We start from the raw sequence: 21,045 nt of genomic DNA, 5'->3' as shown, positions 1-21,045 counted from the left end.
TATGTTATGAGTAAAAACACTACGATGGCGCCCTGGAAACACTGACGAGGACCGCTGCGAGGATGACACTTTAATACACATTCACACATCTTATCACACAAATAATGAGGGGCTGAAATTCTGTGGAAGCGAGGATTCAGGAAAGTGTCTGAGAAGTGTGAGAGAGATAGAGAGACGCAGGAAGTGAGTGAAGGAGCTGCTCAGATGCTTCATCTTGGTCTGGGTGATTGTGCACATACGCACGAGGCCTGTTGACCAGGCTGACTGTGCTTTTGTGTCACTTTGTGTTAGGTGGCTGACAATGCATACTCACTGGGTGGATACAGGAAGGCGTGGGTCATGTTCCCAGCAGTGTCGTTGGGGAGACATGAGGGGCTTTTGGATGGAGGGATTCTAACATCAGCCCTCAAACAGTCTGACGTCACTGGTGCCAAAGGGTCCAGGTTTATCTACGAGAATTGAAAGATTGGGTTATAATTTACATCCACATGCAGACCAAACGTTGGCAACTTTTGCCAGTGACAATTGACAATTAAATAATTCTGCTTTTATGTCCCAAGCGCTGGGATCAAGTGACTGTGTCTGTTAGCATAACTGTGCAGCAGCTGCCTAATTGTGATCTCTTTTCACTGGAACTACTTTATACCAAATAAAATCATCACCTAACAATCATAATGAACGTTTCAGCCCGTTTTCTTGCTTCCTCGACGATGCTGCTCAAGGACAGGATCTGGATTACTAGCTGTGTCCCAATCCAGAGGCTGCAGCCTTCGAAGGGGGTATTTGAAGGCTGATTGCGTAACAGCGGCGCGTCGAAGGCTGTCCTATCATTCAGATGCAGCCGACAAATGCGTCCTCCTTTTCCCGTGCCACGAAGGATCCATCGGGTGCATCCTTCGCGGCCCAACATATCCCGAGTTGCATTGCTCGCCAAATTAAACAAAATGTCGGACTCTTACGCGGCGGAAGAATAAACCTTTAAATGTATACGTTTTTGGTTTCAACTCAATCGAAAGGGCCCTTGAAACAAATATTCTATATAGTCATGCTAGCTAGTTAGCCGGCTAGCTACCTGTTGCTGGGCGACAGGAGCGGAGTTGGGTGGCGCAAAGGTAACGACAGGAACAGCTGGTGACGCAAACAGGAAATCTAAACGGTCTACATGAACAGCGCATCCTCCGTCTCCTCTGCAGCGCCTGGATTGGGCCACAGCCACTGCGTCTCTCCCCTCTCTGAAGCCATTTTGGTTTTCTCTCAAGTGGAGGTCGAACGTGTTATTTGGTTGTACATCTTTGCAATGAGACGTGTCGGGCTGATGATAGTGATGGTTGTCAGGTTTTGAAAGATCTCCAGCTTCAGGCACCAGGAGGATGTTTGAGAGACGCCACATATCAGGCTTGTTGTTATTCAGCAGAAGAAGGCTGCAAGACTGCTGTTACTAAGGACTGCAGGTATCTCTTAGTCGGCTGCATCCACTGTCAGGTGTGTGTCTACGAGGTTCTGGAAGTGGGAGAACCAAGAGGTCGCTCTCTCATCCGGGGCTGTTGCCTGCAACCTGTCGCCCTTTGATCTTTAAGCGCCTACTCGTCTAGTTTATGTTTCTCCATGACTCCCCAAACTGCCTCTCGCCCCGGGCTGCCTCCACTCTCTGCACTCTCTCCGTCAGCTCTTCCCTGCTCCATCTTGTCAAACGTTTAAAAGAGAAACTGTTTGGCCTCACTCGATATGTCATGATTATCTGCAGACTGCTTGATTGAACTTTTGGCGTTCTTCCTCCAGTTTTCATCGCACTGCCACAACCTCAGGGAGACGGTGATCTTCTCCACCACCAGCACACATTTCCTACTTTTCACATGTGACGAGTTTTGGACGTGTAACAACATTCCATGCAGATTGGTTACATTACATTGGAAAAACATACGGTTTTAAGAACTACTAACAAACATGTGATAGTCAAGTCACCAAGGTAGTTTACACAACTGAATTACCAAATTTGACATCACTAACGTTTACTTTGTCCTACTTTGTCCCCCTGACACACTTACCGGCTTGTCGATGGTGAAGGAGCTCCACAGAGGCATCAGGGCTTTGTGGCTGTAGCCGCTGATGAATCCCTCGTGGTGGAGGACGCAGTAACTCTGATCAGGCTGCAGCATCCGAGGACGACCAAACGGCAGGTGCTTGTTCTCTGCAGCCGACACTGAAGGACAAAAGTTCAGCTGGATCAGAACTTTACTCCCAATCAGCAGGGTGTTCAAATGAATAATATATTCAATTCAACACAACTGAGACTGATCAGAGCAATTCATTTCCTCAGAATACATTCAGCTTCATGTAATTATGTAAGCAGAGACGTCCTCACCTTCCTCCTCTGTCAGATTCAGACGGCTGTTGACGGCATTGTCAGTCTAAAGACAGAAAAAACCCATTTCATTTCCATGTTTCTGTTTCTACGCAGCACAGTACACTCTTACATGATTATATGTGACACAATAACTTTATTGATCCCCAAAGGGAAATTCACTCGTCTGGCATCTCATCTACTATTTACAGAAGAATTAAAAAGTGTGACGACTGTGGGTACAAAGATCTTCTCTATCTCTCCGTCCTGCAGCGAAGACAGAGCCACCGTTGTTTGTGGACGATCCGTGTTGTTTACAAATGGCCTCCTCCTTCTTCACATGATCGAAGTCTCCCGATGTTATTAAAAGTGCCTCAGGATGTTTGGTCTGTATCCTGGCAACTATTTCATGGAGCACTTGACTGAATTCTCTTGGTACAGTATGGTCGCACGCAAATGATATTTTGACATCTGGACAACACATTTTCTCCTTGAAAGCAACACGAGCAGGATAACAACATCTTTGTTTCACAAATAAAGCCAGACCCCCTCCTTTTTTCTTGCCACTAGCTTGAGCATCTCTGTCTGACTGTATGAGAGTGAAGCCGGGTAGAGCCACGCTGGAGTCTGACGGTATACTTTCTGAGCCTTCACCAACATCTCCAGCTCATCACCTCTGTGGGGCAGAGTGTCTACACCTCCCACGACGACTGATGGCAGAAAGGGCTTACATCTCCATTTCTTAACCTCTGCACCAGCACGGCAACCACGAAAACAACTCTCCATCTCGGCTGGAAGTGGGCGGCATCCTCCAGACTCGCTCCGTTTCAATGAAAGAAGATCTTCCCCACAGAAACAGCCATCAGCAGTCGACAAAACATGATAAAAATACAACAAAAATAAAGATTCTGAGAAATTCAGAGCTACCACACTTTGCTGCTCGAATAAGTATTTATTTAAGTATAGCGTATTTACATCAAAGCAACAGCCTACATTAAAGAGGAGAGGCTGCACTATAATCATTTACAGGAGGGACATAATAGCAGAGAGCGTGTTTCTCTGTGGGTTCCTTCTCACAGGAGCAGAACAAATAGGTACATGAGAGGTCAAGTGAAGGGAGATTGCCGTCATATGTGGAGCCGTAAAAATATAAATAAATAAACCGAACCGTATAAAACTCCCTCCAGGTGTTCCTGAGATATGGTGTTCACAAGAATGCGATGGGGAAGGTGGCCAGAAAAATGTCATCGCTGCATCATTTTATCTATTAAGGGCTTTGGCTCGATTAGAGGTCAAATAAATGCTGTTCTTTGAACTTTTGAGCCTCTCTACCTGGTCATTGTGTCACGGTGGAGACTGAAACTCAATCGGTTAATCAAACAGAAGTGCAGCTGCTCTCTAAAGATAAAAACAGCTTCTGTGCTGCGCGGTCCCTGCGACTTTGTATTAGTTTCGTTTGTGGAAACACTATGAGTGTTAGAGTTTGTTTTGTGTTACTGAGGAATAGTTTTTACTTCTATAATGACTGATACAGACGCAGGAGGAGAAACAGTTGCCTTCTTTCTTATTACAGAGCCGGTTTTCAAAGGGAAGGGTCAGAAGTACAACAGACTGAGGAGAAGAATAAGAGGAGACTGTTTCCTCGGCAGGCGAGCTGGATTCAACAGATAGAGCTGAATGGGTTTAGATGAGGTCAGTCGTTCCTAAGCTGAGTTACTAAGAGCACTCCTGCCGACTGACACTACCCAGCTCTAATGCAACGTGTACGTCACTACAGATACCACAAGGCCAACAGTGTGTGCAACCCTGACGTCACCTCAAACGATGACTTCTTTTTTAATTGACGTCCCGGGCCTGTCCAGGAAGTGGTGTGTCCTTACACTACCAAGTGAAAAGTCATGATGTGGAGATCTTGGAGGTGGTGGAGATATAACACCTCAGACTTCTGTGTTTCCTTTTGCTCTTTTTATAAATCATGATCACTAGCGCTTGCCGTAAACTTTTCATATTTAGCCATAGTTCCTTTTCCATTACAGTAATCTTACCCTAACCATCACCACACCACAGCTGCCAGGCTGAGAATAAAACAGCAAGAAAAGAATTGGCGTTGAACACAGTCTGGGGTTTTGCAGAATCGCTCTGCAGCTCCAAACACAGCGAGGGAAGAGCAGAAGATCTGCCTGGCAAACAGCAGGAAGCAGATGTGAACATAAAACAGATAGCTTGAGGGTCTTCCTTTAATAAATAAAGCAGTATGACTAGACGTAACGGGTCACACATGTCATCGATGTGTTATGGTGAGAAGGCTTTCGGGAATTTACAGCTGAAACGTCTCTGAGCAACACTGTCTTTGTCTGGGCTCTGACAGAAGCATCCTGTAACCGCTGCGGTCACAACTGTTTCTGGCAGATAAACCGAGAAAACGTCCACGCTGACTTCGGAGGCTGGGTTCAGGACGATGAGACTTTGAATGAGAACTAAATTAATTACAGGTTTACAATAAAAGATATTTTACAAAACCAGAAAACCTTTTCCGAGAATACAAGAGGGCATTGTCCGGGATAAACTGGAGACAAAGAACCAATTGAGAAATGTTTGCAAACAACAACAGGAGAGACTGAGAAGTGTCACTTCGCTTCAGCCTCAGCTTTGAAATGTCAGACGGGAATGACTGGATGAAAGCCACCGGATTGCATTCTGGGAAGATGGAGCGCTTTTGGCTCAAACTAGGAACCAAAAGAGTGAATATCTTGATCTTGACCTGACCGTGATCTTGATCTGCTGCCTCACACACAAAGGCTCATTCACCACACTGTTTTTAATGTCCAAAGGAATATTCCAAACTTTGTAATCAACGTGTAATCCTGGCCCAGCCCGCATCATAGGCTGTGACCATGGTTTGTGTTACGGGGCTAATGGTTTTATCACTGTGAAGCTGGTCACAGGTCTGTTACTCTCAGGATGTGATGTCTGAGTTTGAGATGAGTTCAGAGTCTGTAACCACCACCAGATCCCTTTGAATAGATGTGATGTCATTGTCAGAGCGCCTGGATAAGCACTGCCCTACCTCTGTGTTCCCTCTCTGTCGAACACAACTAATAACCTTAGATTTGTACATATTGACATCCCCAGAGTGGGTCCGGAGCTGGCAGCTGAGCTAGAGGATGATAATTCTCTTGAGGAGGTCGTAGAGGCAATCAGGAGTATGCAAAGCGGTTAATCTCCAGGGCCTGATGGCTATCCGTCCGAATTCTTTCAAACATTCTCAGAAACACTTTTTCACTTATCTTAAAGAACGACAAAAATCCCCTTCAGTGTAGCTCACATCGCCCAATCTCTCTCTTGAACACAGATGTAAAGCTTCTTGCAAAGCTCTTGGCCCGACGTCTTGAGATATCCCTCCCTTCAATCATTTCAGCAGACCGAACTGGCTTCGTGAAGCACCGGTATTCATTCTTCAATATTAGGCACCTTTTAAATATTCTCTATAGTCCCTCTCCATCCGACGCACCAGAGATTTTGCTTTCACTTGATGCTGAGAAAGCTTTTGATCGGCTGGAGTGGGATTACCTTTTTTACACTCTTCAAAAATTCGGTTTTGGCCCAAAATTTTTATCCTGGATTAAAATTCTCTATTCCTCCCCAATGGCTGCGGTGCGTCCCAACAATAACCTTTCTGCTTACTTTAACCTGCAAAGAGGTACTAGGCAAGGACGTTGGCGTATACAGAGGGGTAAACACTGGTGTGTATTCAACAGTTTGGCATCGTGCTGGGATTCAATCAACACATCTGCCAAAGAATCAGTGCATGCGTCGTCTTTCTATTGGCTCTTCCAATAAATGAGCATCCGTGCATGTTTGAACTTCATGTTTACAATCTGATCACACCTTTAGGAGGCAATTTGGAAAGTGAAAAGCCTTATCTTTGGGAACACATGACTGATGCAATTAGACATAAAAAAAAGCTTTTGTTTGATGTGGGCTGCAGCGAATCGAGTCGGAATTAGCTATTCAAAACATAGCTCAGACTTTTGATACCAAACTATCAGCCAGCAGAGTCTCGCCTTTAGAAAGCACATTTATTGGAGTATTGCTGTTGGCCAAACACTAAAGCTGTGGATCAAAGATCAAAACAATTCCAGACAACTTCTTTGTGTTTCAAGTCACGTCAGAGATGAAGGATTACAGTCGGCTTGTTAGACACTGATTTTAACGTGGATCTCTGAAAGAGACCCCAAGAGAGGACGTGAAGAAAACATCCTGAACGAGGCTCTCTGTCTTTTCTATCCAAACAGAAAATAGAAATAGGTCCGTGCTAATCCCCCCCCTCCAGTTCGATGCGACTCTGCAATATGTAGGTGTTACATTACCCACCAGTGAAGGACAGGAGCATCCCAGGTCGTCTGCAGGGTCGAGGCTGGTCAGCGGACACTGGACAGGCCCGCTCTGCTCTGCCGGGGGCGCTGGTGAGTAGTAGGGCTGCCTCAGCATGTGGTTCATACTGCCGTGAGTCCCGTTGTTGTCAGTGGGCGAAATCTGCAGCAAGTCTGCATGAAAGAGTCAGTTCAGCGGTCAGGGATCAACATTTTCAAAGACTGAAACTTTGTGTAATCAAAGTAATACTTCACAGTGAACATTGAGTTCAAGCATCTAAACTTGATAAGCTTCCACAATCACGTCCTTTTTCACACTATGTCCACGCTCGCCCCGTGGAAGTTTTGATTGTCTGCAAACCTAACGCGGTAAATGTTCTTATGCAACCTGCTACCTCGTTTAAATGTTTGAGTTTAAGATTGTGAAAGCACAATCGGCTCCAGCGTTAGTCACTACTAAAGGATGATATGAGAAGGAAAAAAACAGTATGTTCATTGTGATCTGTTCTTTATCACAAACAAGCGTCAGGCCTCTGCAGGCACTTCTGACTAGTTCTAGATAACATCTGTGCTTTCAGTTCAGTGTGCCCTGTGGTATCTGATTTAATAGCAGCTCTAAACAAGACGTCTTACGGTCTGTATGTCAGTCTGAGGTTTTCTACTGGCGGCAATTTGGCGAGAAACCCCTATTAACTCACCACACATGAGATTGTAGAGCTCGATGTTGGAAAACGGTTCGATTTCTGTTCTGGAGTGAAACTTGGGTCCGTAACTGACAAACATGGCCTGAAAGAAAAGAAGAAGGGAGGGTTGAAACTGTTCATGTCAGTGCGTCAAAGGTTTTGTCGGTCATGTTGATTAAAGAAAAGTTCAAGATTGTCAATAATGAGGCATGAATTTTGAAGTTGATTGCAATTACATAGACGTGCTATCAATTATACAAGGAATGAGACATTTGTGCTTTTAGTAAAAGAGTCAGCGCTCACGTGCATGCTCTCAGCATCGTTGTCATAGCCGTGAGCGCCACCCGAGCAGAACGACAGAGATCCTGGATATCTGAGAGGAAACACAGGACAGATTTTATCATAAAGACCTGCTTGATCGGTGTCTGACTGATTTGTAAATGTGCAGTGATTAAAAGGGTTAGAGGCTGAAGCAGTAACCAGTAAACATGGGGATGTTTTAAGTCTCTGGTTTCAATCAGTGGTCTAAAAACCCCCTACAGAGACCATGACTTACATTCATTATAATGGGAAAATTGCATCTTGAACCTCCTGCACAGCTTGAATAAAGAGCTCATTACAACGCAGATCTCTTCATGATTATTCCAGGGATTGTTGTGGGTATTCTGTATAACCTGAAAGGACTTGATGTGCTCTTTCTTCCCCCGACGCTGCTTACTGAAGAACAAGGACTGTCTGTGTCCTCTTCAAACCACCGATAACGCATAACCACCTTTAATTAGGCATCTGAATTTCATCCGAGGGGTCGTATCCTGCTCGTAACCGCTTCCTCAGGCGAGAACGGTGAGAACGAAAACAGAGAGAAACACATGGGGCTCAGCAAACGGGCACGCACCCTCCTCAACCCTCACAGGTCTTGACTCTGCCAATCGCTCTGCACTGTGATTCATTACTGGTGACGTTTATAACACTTATCACTGTGTCTCGTATAACAAGGTCCTCTCTCCTGGAGAGACATGACTTCATTTCCACCTTTTTGTCAATAAAGCTGTAATTGGAAAATTACCATCGTACCTCACAAAAGTTACTCATCTCTCAGACGGGTTTAATCAGACACGTACTACATGTTCCTCGAGTTAGGTCATAAAACTGCTTTTATTCACAGTGCGCCTGACACATGGAAAAATCCATCCATCTGGCTCTTTTAACACTTTGTTGTCCGTCTTTTAATTGCTTCTGTAATGGACTCGAGATTGTAAATGAGGGTTGCCCCCTCCGGGTGGGGAGTGAGTCTTTGCCTCAAGCGAAGGAGTTCAAGTATCTCGGGGTCTTGTTCACGAGTGAGGGTAAAATGGATCGTGAGATTGACAGGCGGATCGGTGCAGCAAGCGGAAGATAATGGATGGATGGATGGATGGATGGATGGGTTGCCTCTCAATGATCTCTTAAGTATAATTAAAGGTTGATTGATTGACATGACACGTGATGATATACCTCTCAAACAGCCACTGTGGTTCCACCAGGACGTTGACATCTTCAATGCGGCGGCTGTTGGCGAAGTGGAGGCGCTTCGGGAGGTCGGCCTTCAGGTACGGCTTGATCTTTTGGTCGGCCTTCTTGCACTGAAATCAGAGGAAATTGGTCGTTGTTATTTCTCATATTTGAGAAATAAATTGTAATTTCTCAGCAATTCAGAGAAAAACACTTTCATACATTATTCTAAGTGTCCATTTGTTGTGTGTGAAAATGAAACCCTGAGCAGGTCTCACTTGCACCTAGTCATAAGAAATGATCTTATTCGTTGGATGGGGGCTATCAGATTTCTGAATGCACTCCTTACTGTAAAAACTGCACGTAGGCAGGTGAGAACATCGAATACTTACAGTCATGTTTGCAACAAGTCCAGCTGAGTCCACTGTTGAACAAGAAAGAAGAATGAAGTAACCTTTTATTATCAGGCTCAGACAAACTGGTGGACTCACAGAGCAGATAGACGCGGATGAAAAGTTCAGGCTCTTTATTCTGTCCGAGGTCAAAACACGGGTTATCAAAACAGTATCGGTCAACAGGATAAAAGGCGGCAGGCAAATGGCCAAACTGGTCATACACTAAACACTGGAAACACGAGGAAAGAATGCTGGATAATCTCACTAAGAAGCTCGACAATCAGGCACAGGGGAACAGACACGAGGGTTTACATAGGGAGAGACAGAGACGCTAACAAGACGCAGGTGAAACACATAAAGGCAGGGGCAGGTAATCACAAGAGGGAACTTGGCAGGACATAAAAGAACCGACAAGATACTGATACCGACACGGATACAAGACATGACTTCTGAGTCATTACAGGAACTACGACACCCTCACTCACTGATCTGACTTACTGTCCCGCCCAGTGCTGTGGTGATACTTTAGCTTGAAGACAGAATAATAATCACTTTTTTGTGAAGCAGTTATTTAAAAACAATGTTTACAAAGTGACCATGTCTTCACCTTTACAAGCAAAGCGTAGAATAGCATCTTTAGTAGTTTTTAAAGGACACCTATCATGCCCATCTCCAGCTCTATACTTCTGTTCTGGGATTCTCATTATAAAGAACCTTTATATATCGTATAGGGCCTCTGTTTACAGTTACTCAGTTCAGCCCTTGTTTGCAACTGGCTGTTTTAGCTCCTGTCTCTTTAAGGCCGCCCTGCCTCAAGTATAACACACATATATAGAGCTTTTAAAGCCTTTAAAGTGTTTCCTATGACACCATAACAACCAAAACAAATAACCGCTAAAAACAAGCACACGTTTTACGAGAGCACACTGCTGTGCTGCTAATGGGGTTCCTGAATAAACATAATAAACAAGCTAACCAACACCTGTGATTGGTTAGCTTTTAGGAAGACTGTTTAGGCGCAACAGCTACAGCACAGAACAACATCTGTGACAAACGTTTAACTCAAAGATGCTGTGGTTTTCAATCATTTTATTTTCATCATTCAGGGGTTGTTTATACGCTGGACTTACTCTGCAGCTCTCTGCCAGATTGTCTTTGTGCAGCGCCTTAGCTTTCCAGCGTTTGTTCGTCTGTTTCCTGAACTGGTTTTTGATTCAGCTTTTTGTTTGCCTGCCTGGATTTGTGTTGTTGTCACAAGTCTAGCAGGACTTTGTTGATTCAGACTTATGAGTCATGCTCTGGGGTTTCTTTGCCTCCGAGCTGTGACGGAAGATTTCTGAGCAGTCAGACACCTGAGCTCTGAAAGCCCGATTACTTTTACATATTTTTACCTCATTATTTGAAACTTTGCCACATGAACATCCAACATCGTAACATCACACATATGACAGACAATAAGGAAAGCAAGGTCTCCTTTTATGGTGAAAAATGATCTACTACTTAACATGACATCATGGTTTCTGAAGACGTTCTACCGGAGGACAGATTGTAAAACTTCACTGCTGGTTTGAAGATATGAAAAGCGAACAAAGTGTTTTTGGGCAAAACTGCACATTTTAGATCTTTGTGAAAAACTCTGTGACCTGAGGAAGTGGCTCACGTACCTGTGCCAGAGCAGCTGATCTGCGTTTTTACATTGTTGGTGGACTGATCCTCTTATAAAGATGGATCCTTTATTTATTTAAATGTATTATTTATTTATCAGTGCTAACTTTAGATCTTATTTCATATTTTAGCTCTCTGGAGTGCCGCTCAGTTTTCATGTTTTTATGTACAAGCTGCTCCAAAACAATAGCTGCCAGAGGGAATACTTCAGTTGTTTGCCAATGATTCTGTTTAATAAGCATCTTCATGATCAACCTTTGGCAGAGAAGAAGTGCTCAGGTCGACTGAGAAATAAGCCTCTTGTGCGTATGGAAAAACGCTTACATCTCCCATTAACTGGTGTAAAAAGTAAGCAAAATAAAAGTGCTGCATTCATATTATTGTTTAAAGCTGCTGTCTCTAAGAGATTGGGGATTGTCCCTCTGGTATCAATCAGTCATCTTATTTTGGTTACATAGCGATAAATCTTGGCACACGTTCCCAACACTGCAAAGAATGCATGATATCTCAGATCTTCATACTTGACTGGTTTGATTACTGCCAGCTTTCTCACAACATGTTTTAATCAGGGCGGGTACATGTCGGTGCCGCCAGGATGAATTGTTGGATTTCTATGGTGGCTGAACATTTGGAAAAAAGGTTCAGGATCATGCAGAATCACGTCACCTTTGATTCACTGGATACAGAAGCAAACAGACCTACACTGAAATAATGTAACCATGACCATTCATCATGTTTTTGCCTGTAGTGAGAAGCAACATGATCCTCTGAGGGTTGGAAAAATGTGAGGATGTTTGAGGTGAGACAAGCCACTCATAATCCTTTCTATGATTTCAGTGTTTCTTGGATCAGAGCCATCACCTAGATTCTTATCTGGTCGGTGTGGCTCTGAAAGCAGCTTTCGCCATGTGAACATGGCTGCCATTTTCCCTACACACCATGCCCAGGGTGGGAGGCGAAAATACTGGTAAAATGTTGGACTGCTGTGTTTCCAGATTGATCAGCATTTAAACAACAAAGTGTAGTGAAAATCCTAAAGGAAATATATCTGGATCATTATATTTGATGACTCATTAACCATCTTTAGTCAACAGCTGTCGTTAGCATACAACCAACTCCTAGCTAACCAATTCCTAACCGTCATTATGACTGACGTGAGAGGAAAATGGTCGCCATATGAAGATAGTGAATTAAGGTACGTAGTCTCAGTACTCACAGACTGTGTCGTTGTTTCTGGCTCTGATCCGTCCAAACGATCCCTCAGTGACCCAGTAGTTCGTGGTGGATCCCACCATGTCCTGCAGCACCTCCTTCCTATCGCAGCTTGTGTCCTCCATACCTGCAGGAGCAAGAAGCTGTTATGTTAATCAATCTTATTACGCGCTCCCTAACGGTTGAGTTTCCACATGTCTCCGTAACTTAAATTCCCAAGTCTTCCCAGTTCTTTAGATCGACTTCCAAACAGGAAGCCGATGTTTCCTGACACTATGAAAAACATTTTGCAGAGACTTGGAACTTGCTTCACACAATGAATCCCCCAATGGGTTGGGACTGCATTTACCAAAAATCAGACTTGGAAGGTTTGAGAGTCCGCTGCAAGATAGCCAACTTTAAACCTCAGATAGGATCAAGGTTTGCCAATGATGGCAGAGTGCAATGTGTGATCCTCTGAAAACCACACCTACCAGAAGGGAAAATAATCAGCGCCACAATAGACCAGTCAGCCATAACATTATGACCACCTGCCTAATACTGTGTATGTCTCCCTATGGCCGCCAAAACAGCCCTGACCCGTCGAGGCATGGACTCCACCAGACCTCTGAAGGTGTGCTGAGGTATCTGGCACCGAGACGTGAGCAGCAGATCCTTTAAGTCCTGTAAGTTGCAAGGTGGGGCCTCCATGGGTCGGACTTGTTTGTGCAGCACATCCCACAGATGCTCAATCAGATCTGAGGAATCTGGAGGCCGAGTCAACACCTTGAACTCGTTGTTCCTCAAACCATTCCTGAACCGTGTCTGCAGTGTGGCAGGGCGCATCATCCTGCTGAGAGAGGCCACTGCCATTAGGGAACACTGTTTCTATGAAGGGGTGGACTTGGTCTGCAGCAATGTTCAGGTAGGTGGTACATGTCTGAGTAACAGTCACATGAATGGCAGAACCCAAGGTTTCCCAGCAGAACATTGTCCAAAGCATCACACTTCCTCAGACGGCTCACCTTCTTCCGGGGACCATGTATTCCCCAGGTAAGACACGCCCTCGCACCTGGCCATCCACATGATGTAAAAGAAATCGCTGGTGTTATGGTCGAGCAAAGCGTGCACTTTCCGCTAACCACCAGTAGGGTGTAGACATCTCACAGTATAGGCCCCTGTTCACACTTAGCCTAATTCAGATACATTAATTCATTGGCTGGACTGGATGAGGTGGGTTGGGTTTGGGTGTGGAGCCGGGAGTAATCACACTGCTTTCCACCATCCGTACAGGTTTAGACGGGGTACGTAACAGTGATGGATGATGTCACAGTGGCTACATCCATTATTTATACAGTCTAAGCACAATACGAAGTCAACTGAGGGTTCTGAATTGTTTCCTGCTCCATTGTAGACTTATTGTACTCTTCTTGTTCATCTTCTTGAAATGCATTTACTGACACAGAAGTTAAATGAGATGCTTTCTGAGAAGCACACTCTCATGTGTCTGATGTTGGAGTTTCCCAAAAGCACCACATAAGAAAGGAATTATCAAAGCGTGTCCTGTTCCGATCTCCAGCTTCAAGTGTCTGCAAATTTTTTTTCAGAGCAGTAGAGAATAAAAAAAGTTGCCCCAAACTAAAACCCGACTCAGCAGCTGATAAATGAGGCTGTTAGCTAACTAACTGGATTAGTCACATCCTGGCTGATGCCCCCGTTCCTTCCTCAACCCCGTCAAAACATTGGCATGTGTATTTGATCCCTGACTTCAGTGTGATTGCTTTAAATAACTTGTTTCCCAAGCCGTGTGATGAAGTGTGATACCATGATCTGCCAGGATGATGATGTTGACACAGCGGTGAAGGCCGATCTGCTTGAGGCCGTTCATAAGCTGGCCGATTATCTTGTCCACACCCTGGATTGCTTCGATCAGCTGCAGGAAACAGACAAAACAAACACAGACTTAGTGTAGTTGAATGGCTTCAGTGAATTACAAACTTAAATGCAACAAGTCCTCCAAAGCCCACAGCCACACAGCTCATTTGTTCGTACCCGTCATTTGTTTGGTAATACAACCCACTGGAGCATTTCCATACTGACATCATTGTCCAAACACAAATCACTTTCTGGTATTACTTCACTTTACTTCAGCCTCTTCTCTCAGAGGTGCCTGCTGAACTATAAATACGGGTCACAATGACCTGGTAATCCTTTAAGGCTGTATTTTTGGCATTCTGCAAACAGACAAAAACACAGCCTGTTCAGCTCATCCGTTGACTCATTGGTATGGCAAATGTCTGCACTCCTATGACGAGCAATCAAGAAGTGTGATTTTTCACCAGGACCATTAACGTTTCATTCAGAGAATACTACAGGAAAAAAACAGGTTGTAAATGTTCCAACAGCTGCAGGCATCCTTCAAGAGGTGCAGATATAACGGCTGGACAAGATACAGCAGAGCCCAAAATGACCTTCAGGCATATTCATTTAGGGTGTCGCTTGTTAATGTCGAATGTTAGATTTAATTGGTCTCAGGTAAGGTTACCGTCTCGTGGAAAGTCTCAGGAGGAAACTAAGGTAACCTTATATATCCCTCTTCATGTCATCAACTTTAACAGCTCATACAGAGAGGAGATATTTTCTTTTTTCTTTTCTTTTTCTTTTTGGACAGCTGTCAGTGGTTGGCACTGATATGATGAGAAGAACAGTTATAAGAGGGCATTGAGCCCTGTCAGAGATTAGAGGAACAGATGTTTGACTCCGACTCAGACAGTCTGCTGCTGAAGTAAAAGGTGTGGTCAGGGCTTTGGCCACTTTTGCATCATCTGGTAGACAAAACAGTCTACAGCCACACTTACTGCTCCGAGGCCTTCTGGAGTGCCCTCTAGTGGCCTTCAGGAGGAAGTCTGGTTACGCATTTTGAAGAACAACAAAGCTCATATCGGGTGGTGATTGAGGATGATGGATGGGTCAAACACAGACGGGACTTTCATCCAGGAGACTGGAGTTCGTCACCCGTGGATGAAACCAAAAGTCAAAGTGGACTAACTTAACGTTACATGCATAGCCTCCCTGACAGTGACACCACTTTGGTTTTAAAGCACAATCGAACCACAAACTTACTCTGACACAAACTTTGAACTTTTCCTAAACATATCCAAGTAAGTTTTGTGGATAAACCGAACTGCAACCATTTCTCAACGTGAGCCAAGTGTTTCACATGTTTGTCCTGTACTGAAGCGTGTTGGTATGAGGTGGTGTTGCCCACCATTGTTAGAGGCACTAACTAATAAAACACTCAAACCTATGTGGTCGTATAAATTGAAGTGAAATTGAATGTGCAGAGGTTTCGTGTTGAGGGATCAAACTGAATAAGGAAGTCTAAAAAGATGTGTTTAGGTCAGGCGGGCGAGTGGTGCAGTGAGGTGAAGAAGACCTGAGAGTGTTGATGTGCAGCAGCTCAGAGAGATACAGAGGAGCGAGGTTATGGATGGCCTTAAAAGTGAGGAGCAGCATCTTAAAATTGATGCGATGTTTGACCGGGAGCCAGTGAAGCTGCTGAAGGACAGCAGTGATGTGATTAATGGAGGGGGGTCCTGGTGATGATGCGAGCGGCAGAGTTCTGGACCAGCTGAGGTTTATGGAGGGACTTGAGAGGCAGAGGGAATTGCAGTAATCAATGCCGGATGTAACCAGGGTGTGAATGAGAACAGAGGTGCTGTTGGGTGTGAGGAGATTAATGTTACGTAGATGGAAGTATGCAGACCGAGTGACACTATCGATGTGAGCTTGGAATGATGAGGTGCTGTCGAGGATGACACCCAGAATCTTAACCTGAGGGGAGGGAGAGACTGAGGAGTTGTCAGTGGTCAGATTTTGTCAGGGTGGATTCGGTGCCAATGAGGAGAACTTCGGTTTTATCACTGTTTAGTTTGAGAAAGTTGCAGCTGAACCAGGATTTTATTTCCTGTAGGCAATCAGAGGTTGGTTTTGTGGACAGGTGGAGCCGGGTGTCAATAACAGCATTTAATGCAGGTTAAAGGGAACACAAACAACAGGAGCGAACAGGACAACAACAAAGAGAAACTACACTAAACACATCCCGTTTCTTTTGTGTCCACAGTCGAACTTTTATTCTGCCCTCTTTGTGAATGACGGGGGGGTTATGACTCAACAGTTGTTCAACCAAATTAAACAGATCTGAGGTGAGCAATTTACCCTTGTTACGGCTTTAAGCTGCAGAGTCTTTTATGAATTACGCAATCTTATGTGAAGCGTAGAATTCTCCCACGCTCAGTGAGTTGACTTCACACCTGTGCCACAGACAGCCTGTGGTTAATGATAAATGTTACAGGGAGTTACAATCATGTAAAAGGTTGCTCAGCACTTCAAGCACAAACAGTGATCTCTACATTTCGTGCAGGGGCTTGCCTCGTTGTTTTTTTCCTGTTGGATTTATTTTAAATTCAGGGATGTTTTTGTAGATAATTACTTAACACTCCCTGGTAATCTCTGTAAGACTGGAAATGCACATGGACTTCAAATTTAGACGTTTAGGGAGACGTTTCCGGACCTGTTTATTGCACCTACTACAGAGACATCACTGATCGGCAACAGACTCTTTTAATGGTGTGTGCGTCCAGGAATATGTGAGTTAGTTTGCTCTGATGTTTATGTTACTCTCGGTTAGCGTCGGCTTTGGCCGCGAGTGTATTTTCGGCGTGTTTGATGTTAAGTCGGTAAAATGAGGAGAATGTGAGCTAACTGTTAGCTAGTTAAGAGCTGTGAAAGTCCTTTCTCTTCATTGGCTCGAGTTTCTGGGATTTTTAATCTTTATTCGTATAATGTTAAGAACTTTGTGCAGGCAGCGCGTGCACGTGCGCGTAGCATTACGTCAAGCTGTTTTAGAGAATCATTGAGCATTTAGGCAGAATTACAGCGCTTTATCGGCCGAAAATATCGGCATTTTCAAGCCATTATCTGCAGATAACAATAAAGATGCCGATAATATCATGCATCCCTAATTACTAGGAGGAAGGAAGAAGGAGATGTTGAGGTATATAAAAAAGCCAATGAATGCAGGAGGTTGACTTTCCTCAGGGACATGACTGTTAGTGTCCTTTCTGTTTGTCAAAAGTTGCGTGCGAAGCATCACTTAGACAAAGCACTTAACTGACGTCATGTATGTAACTTAATTTGGAACCTCAGATGTGGATGACTCATGATCTCATTGTTAGTGTGACTGCTCACAAACACAAATCAACAACGTCTGTGAAGGTTCTCATCCAGGTCATTATAATGGCACAGTCATCAATTTCCACATGTTTGGTTACAACACAAAATGTCGTTTGACGTTCTTCCTTCTCCTTACATCTTCCACCAACCTGTTTAGTTTGTGTGTTTGTGATTACGCTAGAGGGAAATGGACTGTCTTTCATATACACACACAATTAGCAGGTTGACGGAGTTTGTCTTTAGCACTTGAGCTCGATGTAAACAAGAAAGGTCAGTATGTGTGCCCATAAGAGGTTTCTGCCATGACTGACAGCTCTGTTGACAAATGGGGCTCCTGCAGCGTTCTGTTCCCGAGTAGCAGAGTAGAGGAGGAACGGCGAGAGGAGACGTAACTAACACTAACACTACAGTCAGTGAACTTTCCATCAGCGTGAATATCTGCTTCAGACCGACACGAGAAGCTGTTCTGCTGCAGACTGAGTATGAGCAAGACGTCATCGCCCGCTCTGAGGGTTTTTTAGCTTCACTTTTGAATGGGAGGAGGTGGAGACACCGTCCATCTTCATCAGTTATTGCTGTGGCCCCTTAAACAACTTCAGATGTTAAAATGGACACACCTCTGTGAGTAATTGTGTTAATTGGACAATGAAGCTAATGTGCGTCATATAGTTACAGGAATTTGTTGGTTGGCGTTTGATAATCATGATCATTGGTAGACTGTGAGGTGTGTCAATACCTTACTGATTGAATAAACAATCACTAACACATGATATTAATGATCCGAGCTCTGTCTCTGTTTATTCGAAGGAGAACAAAGAGAGAGCGTCACGCATTCGTTGATTCTTGTTACAGTTTCAGTGAGTCAGTTGAACTTACCCCTCCGCTGACAGGCCCGTAGCTGTGTCCAGATTTATCAGGTTCCTCCAGATACAACGTGTAGAAGTCTGGTCTGTAGGAAAAGACAAGATTGATTAAGACTTGACAAACTAAGAGAGAAGAAACACGAGGTCTGAGATCACTGGACCAACCAACCTTTCATCGTCGGGCAGCTGGAGCCACTTGAGCACATTGAAAACTCTTTCTTCAAATGGCACTTTACTGAGAAACAAAGACACAAACATTATTTTCTTTATAAGTTTGAAATAATTGAAAATAAAAAGTCTTATATTCAATTTCAGTTTCTTAAGAAGTACAGCACAGCTTAGCCACTTTACACTGTGTGTAACATACACCTGCTGTTCTTGGGTCTACAGTCGGTCACTTTAAAGCTCATATTTGGGTTGTAATGACCGTCTCACCCGTCGTAAGGTCGGTAGATGTTCGGAAAGCTTCCGTTGATTTTGACATCTGACCCCGGCCAGAAGAAGGTCCCGGACTTCAGCCCCTGGTACTTTGCTGTGTGCCAAATCTACAGAGACAAACAGGACGGGTGATCTACGGATCAGTACAGTCAATATGATCCAGTCCTGATCCAAAATCTGACAAAGGATAATTAGTGTATTCAATCTTTATCAAACGTAAAGTGATAATCACAAAGATGTTCATGTAAATAAATGTCTGTTAAGTCTCTATCTATCGCCCAATGAGGTAACACAATGGTGACTGAGCCGATGGCCCGCTGATCAAAGCCTTTGCATCTGCAGTATATAGTATTATTATGGACTGGGTGGAAAAAATCCCAAGCAGCGCCCAGTTAGTGACACGTTTTCCATCAGCCAGCAGTGGTTGGTCTGCCAGAGAGGGTAGGCGGAGCTAAGCGGCTGCTTCTCCGCTCTCTGCAAGTGTTGCGAGTAAACAGTAATCTACTATGGCTGAACAAACAAAGAAAAGATGGATGACTACAGATACAACTTCAACAAGAAGTGAAAATCCAAAGAAGAAGAAACAAACTTGACGCTCAAGCGCTACAACCGGAACAAAGGAAGCCAGCTGTGGACGTCTGGTTATTTGAACTTTAACCTCTACACACTTTTCTGTACTTTAATTTGCTAACTTGAAGACCCCAGTGGGATGGAATTCGTTAAGCCTGATAACCCAGAAGAGGAAGAAGACTCGGGAGACCCAGATGGCTTAAGTTGAAGAGTTTATATACTCGATCAAGGAGAAGTGACAGAAACAACACACTTGGAGGCAATATCACTTAAAGTTAAATAAGACAGACATTCTCAAATGTGCAGAGGGACGGGAACAAGTGTTAGGAGGAGTAATCTGGAGCCACTCTGTCCATAACAACAGATAACTTGAAGGCCAACTCGTGGGTGGTGCATGTCTTCATCAGCACACAGTAGGATTCACAATCTACAGTGTTAAAGGGTCACTCTGAACCCTACGTCTGACCTCTGAGTCCGTCTGGGCCTCAGCGGATGCTTTAACTAACATCTCCTTACTCTGAAACCTGAATAAGGAAAATTCTACCACACCCAGTTTTGTTCTCTTTGGCGACACCTCTGGTAAGAAGCAGTAATGACAGGTATGTTGACAGCTCTCACTCTTATAAAGGTGACACGGCGTCCTCGCCGGTTTTTCCCTCATCTTGACTCCTTCTCCTCACACGCATGTTGAATTAGTTTCCTAAGATTTTAACTTGTTTAAAAGTTTCATCGTCAGTCATCCGCAACTTTTCTGTGTTTGTTTTTGTTCTGAGTAACCATGACTTATAACTCACTGTGTGTCCTTACTCGACCATGTCTTAATCTGTTTGTTCCACCGAATGATGGAATGTATAAATCTGTATAATGGGAAATATTCAAAAGTTAAATGTTATGTTTTTTTATCGTTGCTTCAGAGAGAAGAAAACGCTCTTGGATTGTGCAACATCATTTCATTATAACAGAATCAGGGGCATGCTCAGCTCAATGTCAAGCTTGGCCTGAAGTTATACCTCTGCTCCTGTGCTTACAGGCAGCAGAAGAGCCTCAGTCGTCCCCTGTGTTTTGCAGAAATCAGCAGATTCGTGAAAGTGAAATAAATTAAACCTATAAAGACTCACAGGCTGTCCGAAGTACCATCTAGGGTTGTCCTTCTCAGAATTGGACAGGCTGAAGCTGGCGTCAAACACCGGGTCGTACATGCTGTTGTCAATCAAACCGTTGGATTCTGGATAGAGACCCTGAGAGGAGAGGAGAGGAGAGGAGAGATATTTGTTTGGATAAGAACCACTTTCTTAACACATCAGTAAAAGTGAGTAGAGATGAGTCAGAAGCTGCCGACAAGTCGAGTAAACACCAGCTTTTATATCTTAGAGAGTGCAAACGCTGACGCGCATTAGTTCGACCTTGGTGCGTACATGCTTTATGTCTATTTTCCATCCACCTTTTTCCATTCTTAGAAAATACATGCACTTTTTGTAGATTATTTGCATGTTAATTCTAGGCTTAATCCAAACGGCAGCTGGACTTGGTTGAAGACGTTTCACCTCTCATCAGAAAGGCCTCTTCAGTTCTAAAGTGACTGGTGGACGGAGCCAGCGGTCTTCCCTTCCCTCCCCAGGAGGTGTCTTCAAAGGAGTGTCCTCTGTCCTTGAGATGTAGGTGGACAGCTGAGTCTGTGCTGGGCCATGCGTGTGTGGAGGGGTAGTTTTGTTTCCCAGATGCACAGGTCCCTGCATTCCTAGCCCGCCTTTCTGATGAGGGGTGAAACAGCTTCAAGAACCTCAACCAAGCCCTGTCGCC

At 44.3% G+C, this 21,045-nt stretch overlaps 1 protein-coding gene across 1 annotated transcript in view; it reads right to left on the bottom strand.

Annotated features, from left to right (window-relative positions):
* The window catches only part of LOC138608383 (venom phosphodiesterase 1), a 37,443-nt gene that overhangs the window by 5,841 nt on the left and 10,557 nt on the right, over nucleotides 1-21,045 (bottom strand). Inside the window, exons 8-21 of the mRNA XM_069680961.1 lie at nucleotides 20,364-20,483; nucleotides 18,673-18,782; nucleotides 18,407-18,472; nucleotides 18,251-18,323; nucleotides 13,964-14,072; nucleotides 12,165-12,287; nucleotides 9,281-9,312; nucleotides 8,892-9,019; nucleotides 7,701-7,770; nucleotides 7,413-7,500; nucleotides 6,716-6,888; nucleotides 2,363-2,408; nucleotides 2,046-2,200; nucleotides 314-449 (exon numbers count right to left, since the gene is read on the bottom strand). Coding sequence (XP_069537062.1) covers nucleotides 314-449; nucleotides 2,046-2,200; nucleotides 2,363-2,408; nucleotides 6,716-6,888; nucleotides 7,413-7,500; nucleotides 7,701-7,770; nucleotides 8,892-9,019; nucleotides 9,281-9,312; nucleotides 12,165-12,287; nucleotides 13,964-14,072; nucleotides 18,251-18,323; nucleotides 18,407-18,472; nucleotides 18,673-18,782; nucleotides 20,364-20,483 — 1,429 coding nt within the window. The remainder of the gene's footprint in view (nucleotides 1-313; nucleotides 450-2,045; nucleotides 2,201-2,362; nucleotides 2,409-6,715; nucleotides 6,889-7,412; nucleotides 7,501-7,700; nucleotides 7,771-8,891; nucleotides 9,020-9,280; nucleotides 9,313-12,164; nucleotides 12,288-13,963; nucleotides 14,073-18,250; nucleotides 18,324-18,406; nucleotides 18,473-18,672; nucleotides 18,783-20,363; nucleotides 20,484-21,045) is intronic.

The sequence above is a fragment of the Semicossyphus pulcher genome, unplaced genomic scaffold (genome assembly GCF_022749685.1).
Source record: "Semicossyphus pulcher isolate SPU_LCO1_2020_fin unplaced genomic scaffold, fSemPul1.0.p SCAF_5, whole genome shotgun sequence".
In the NCBI taxonomy this organism is placed as follows: Eukaryota; Metazoa; Chordata; class Actinopteri; order Labriformes; family Labridae; genus Semicossyphus; species Semicossyphus pulcher.
Note: the sequence above shows the minus strand (reverse complement) of the source record. Positions and strands in the feature narration are given on the sequence as shown.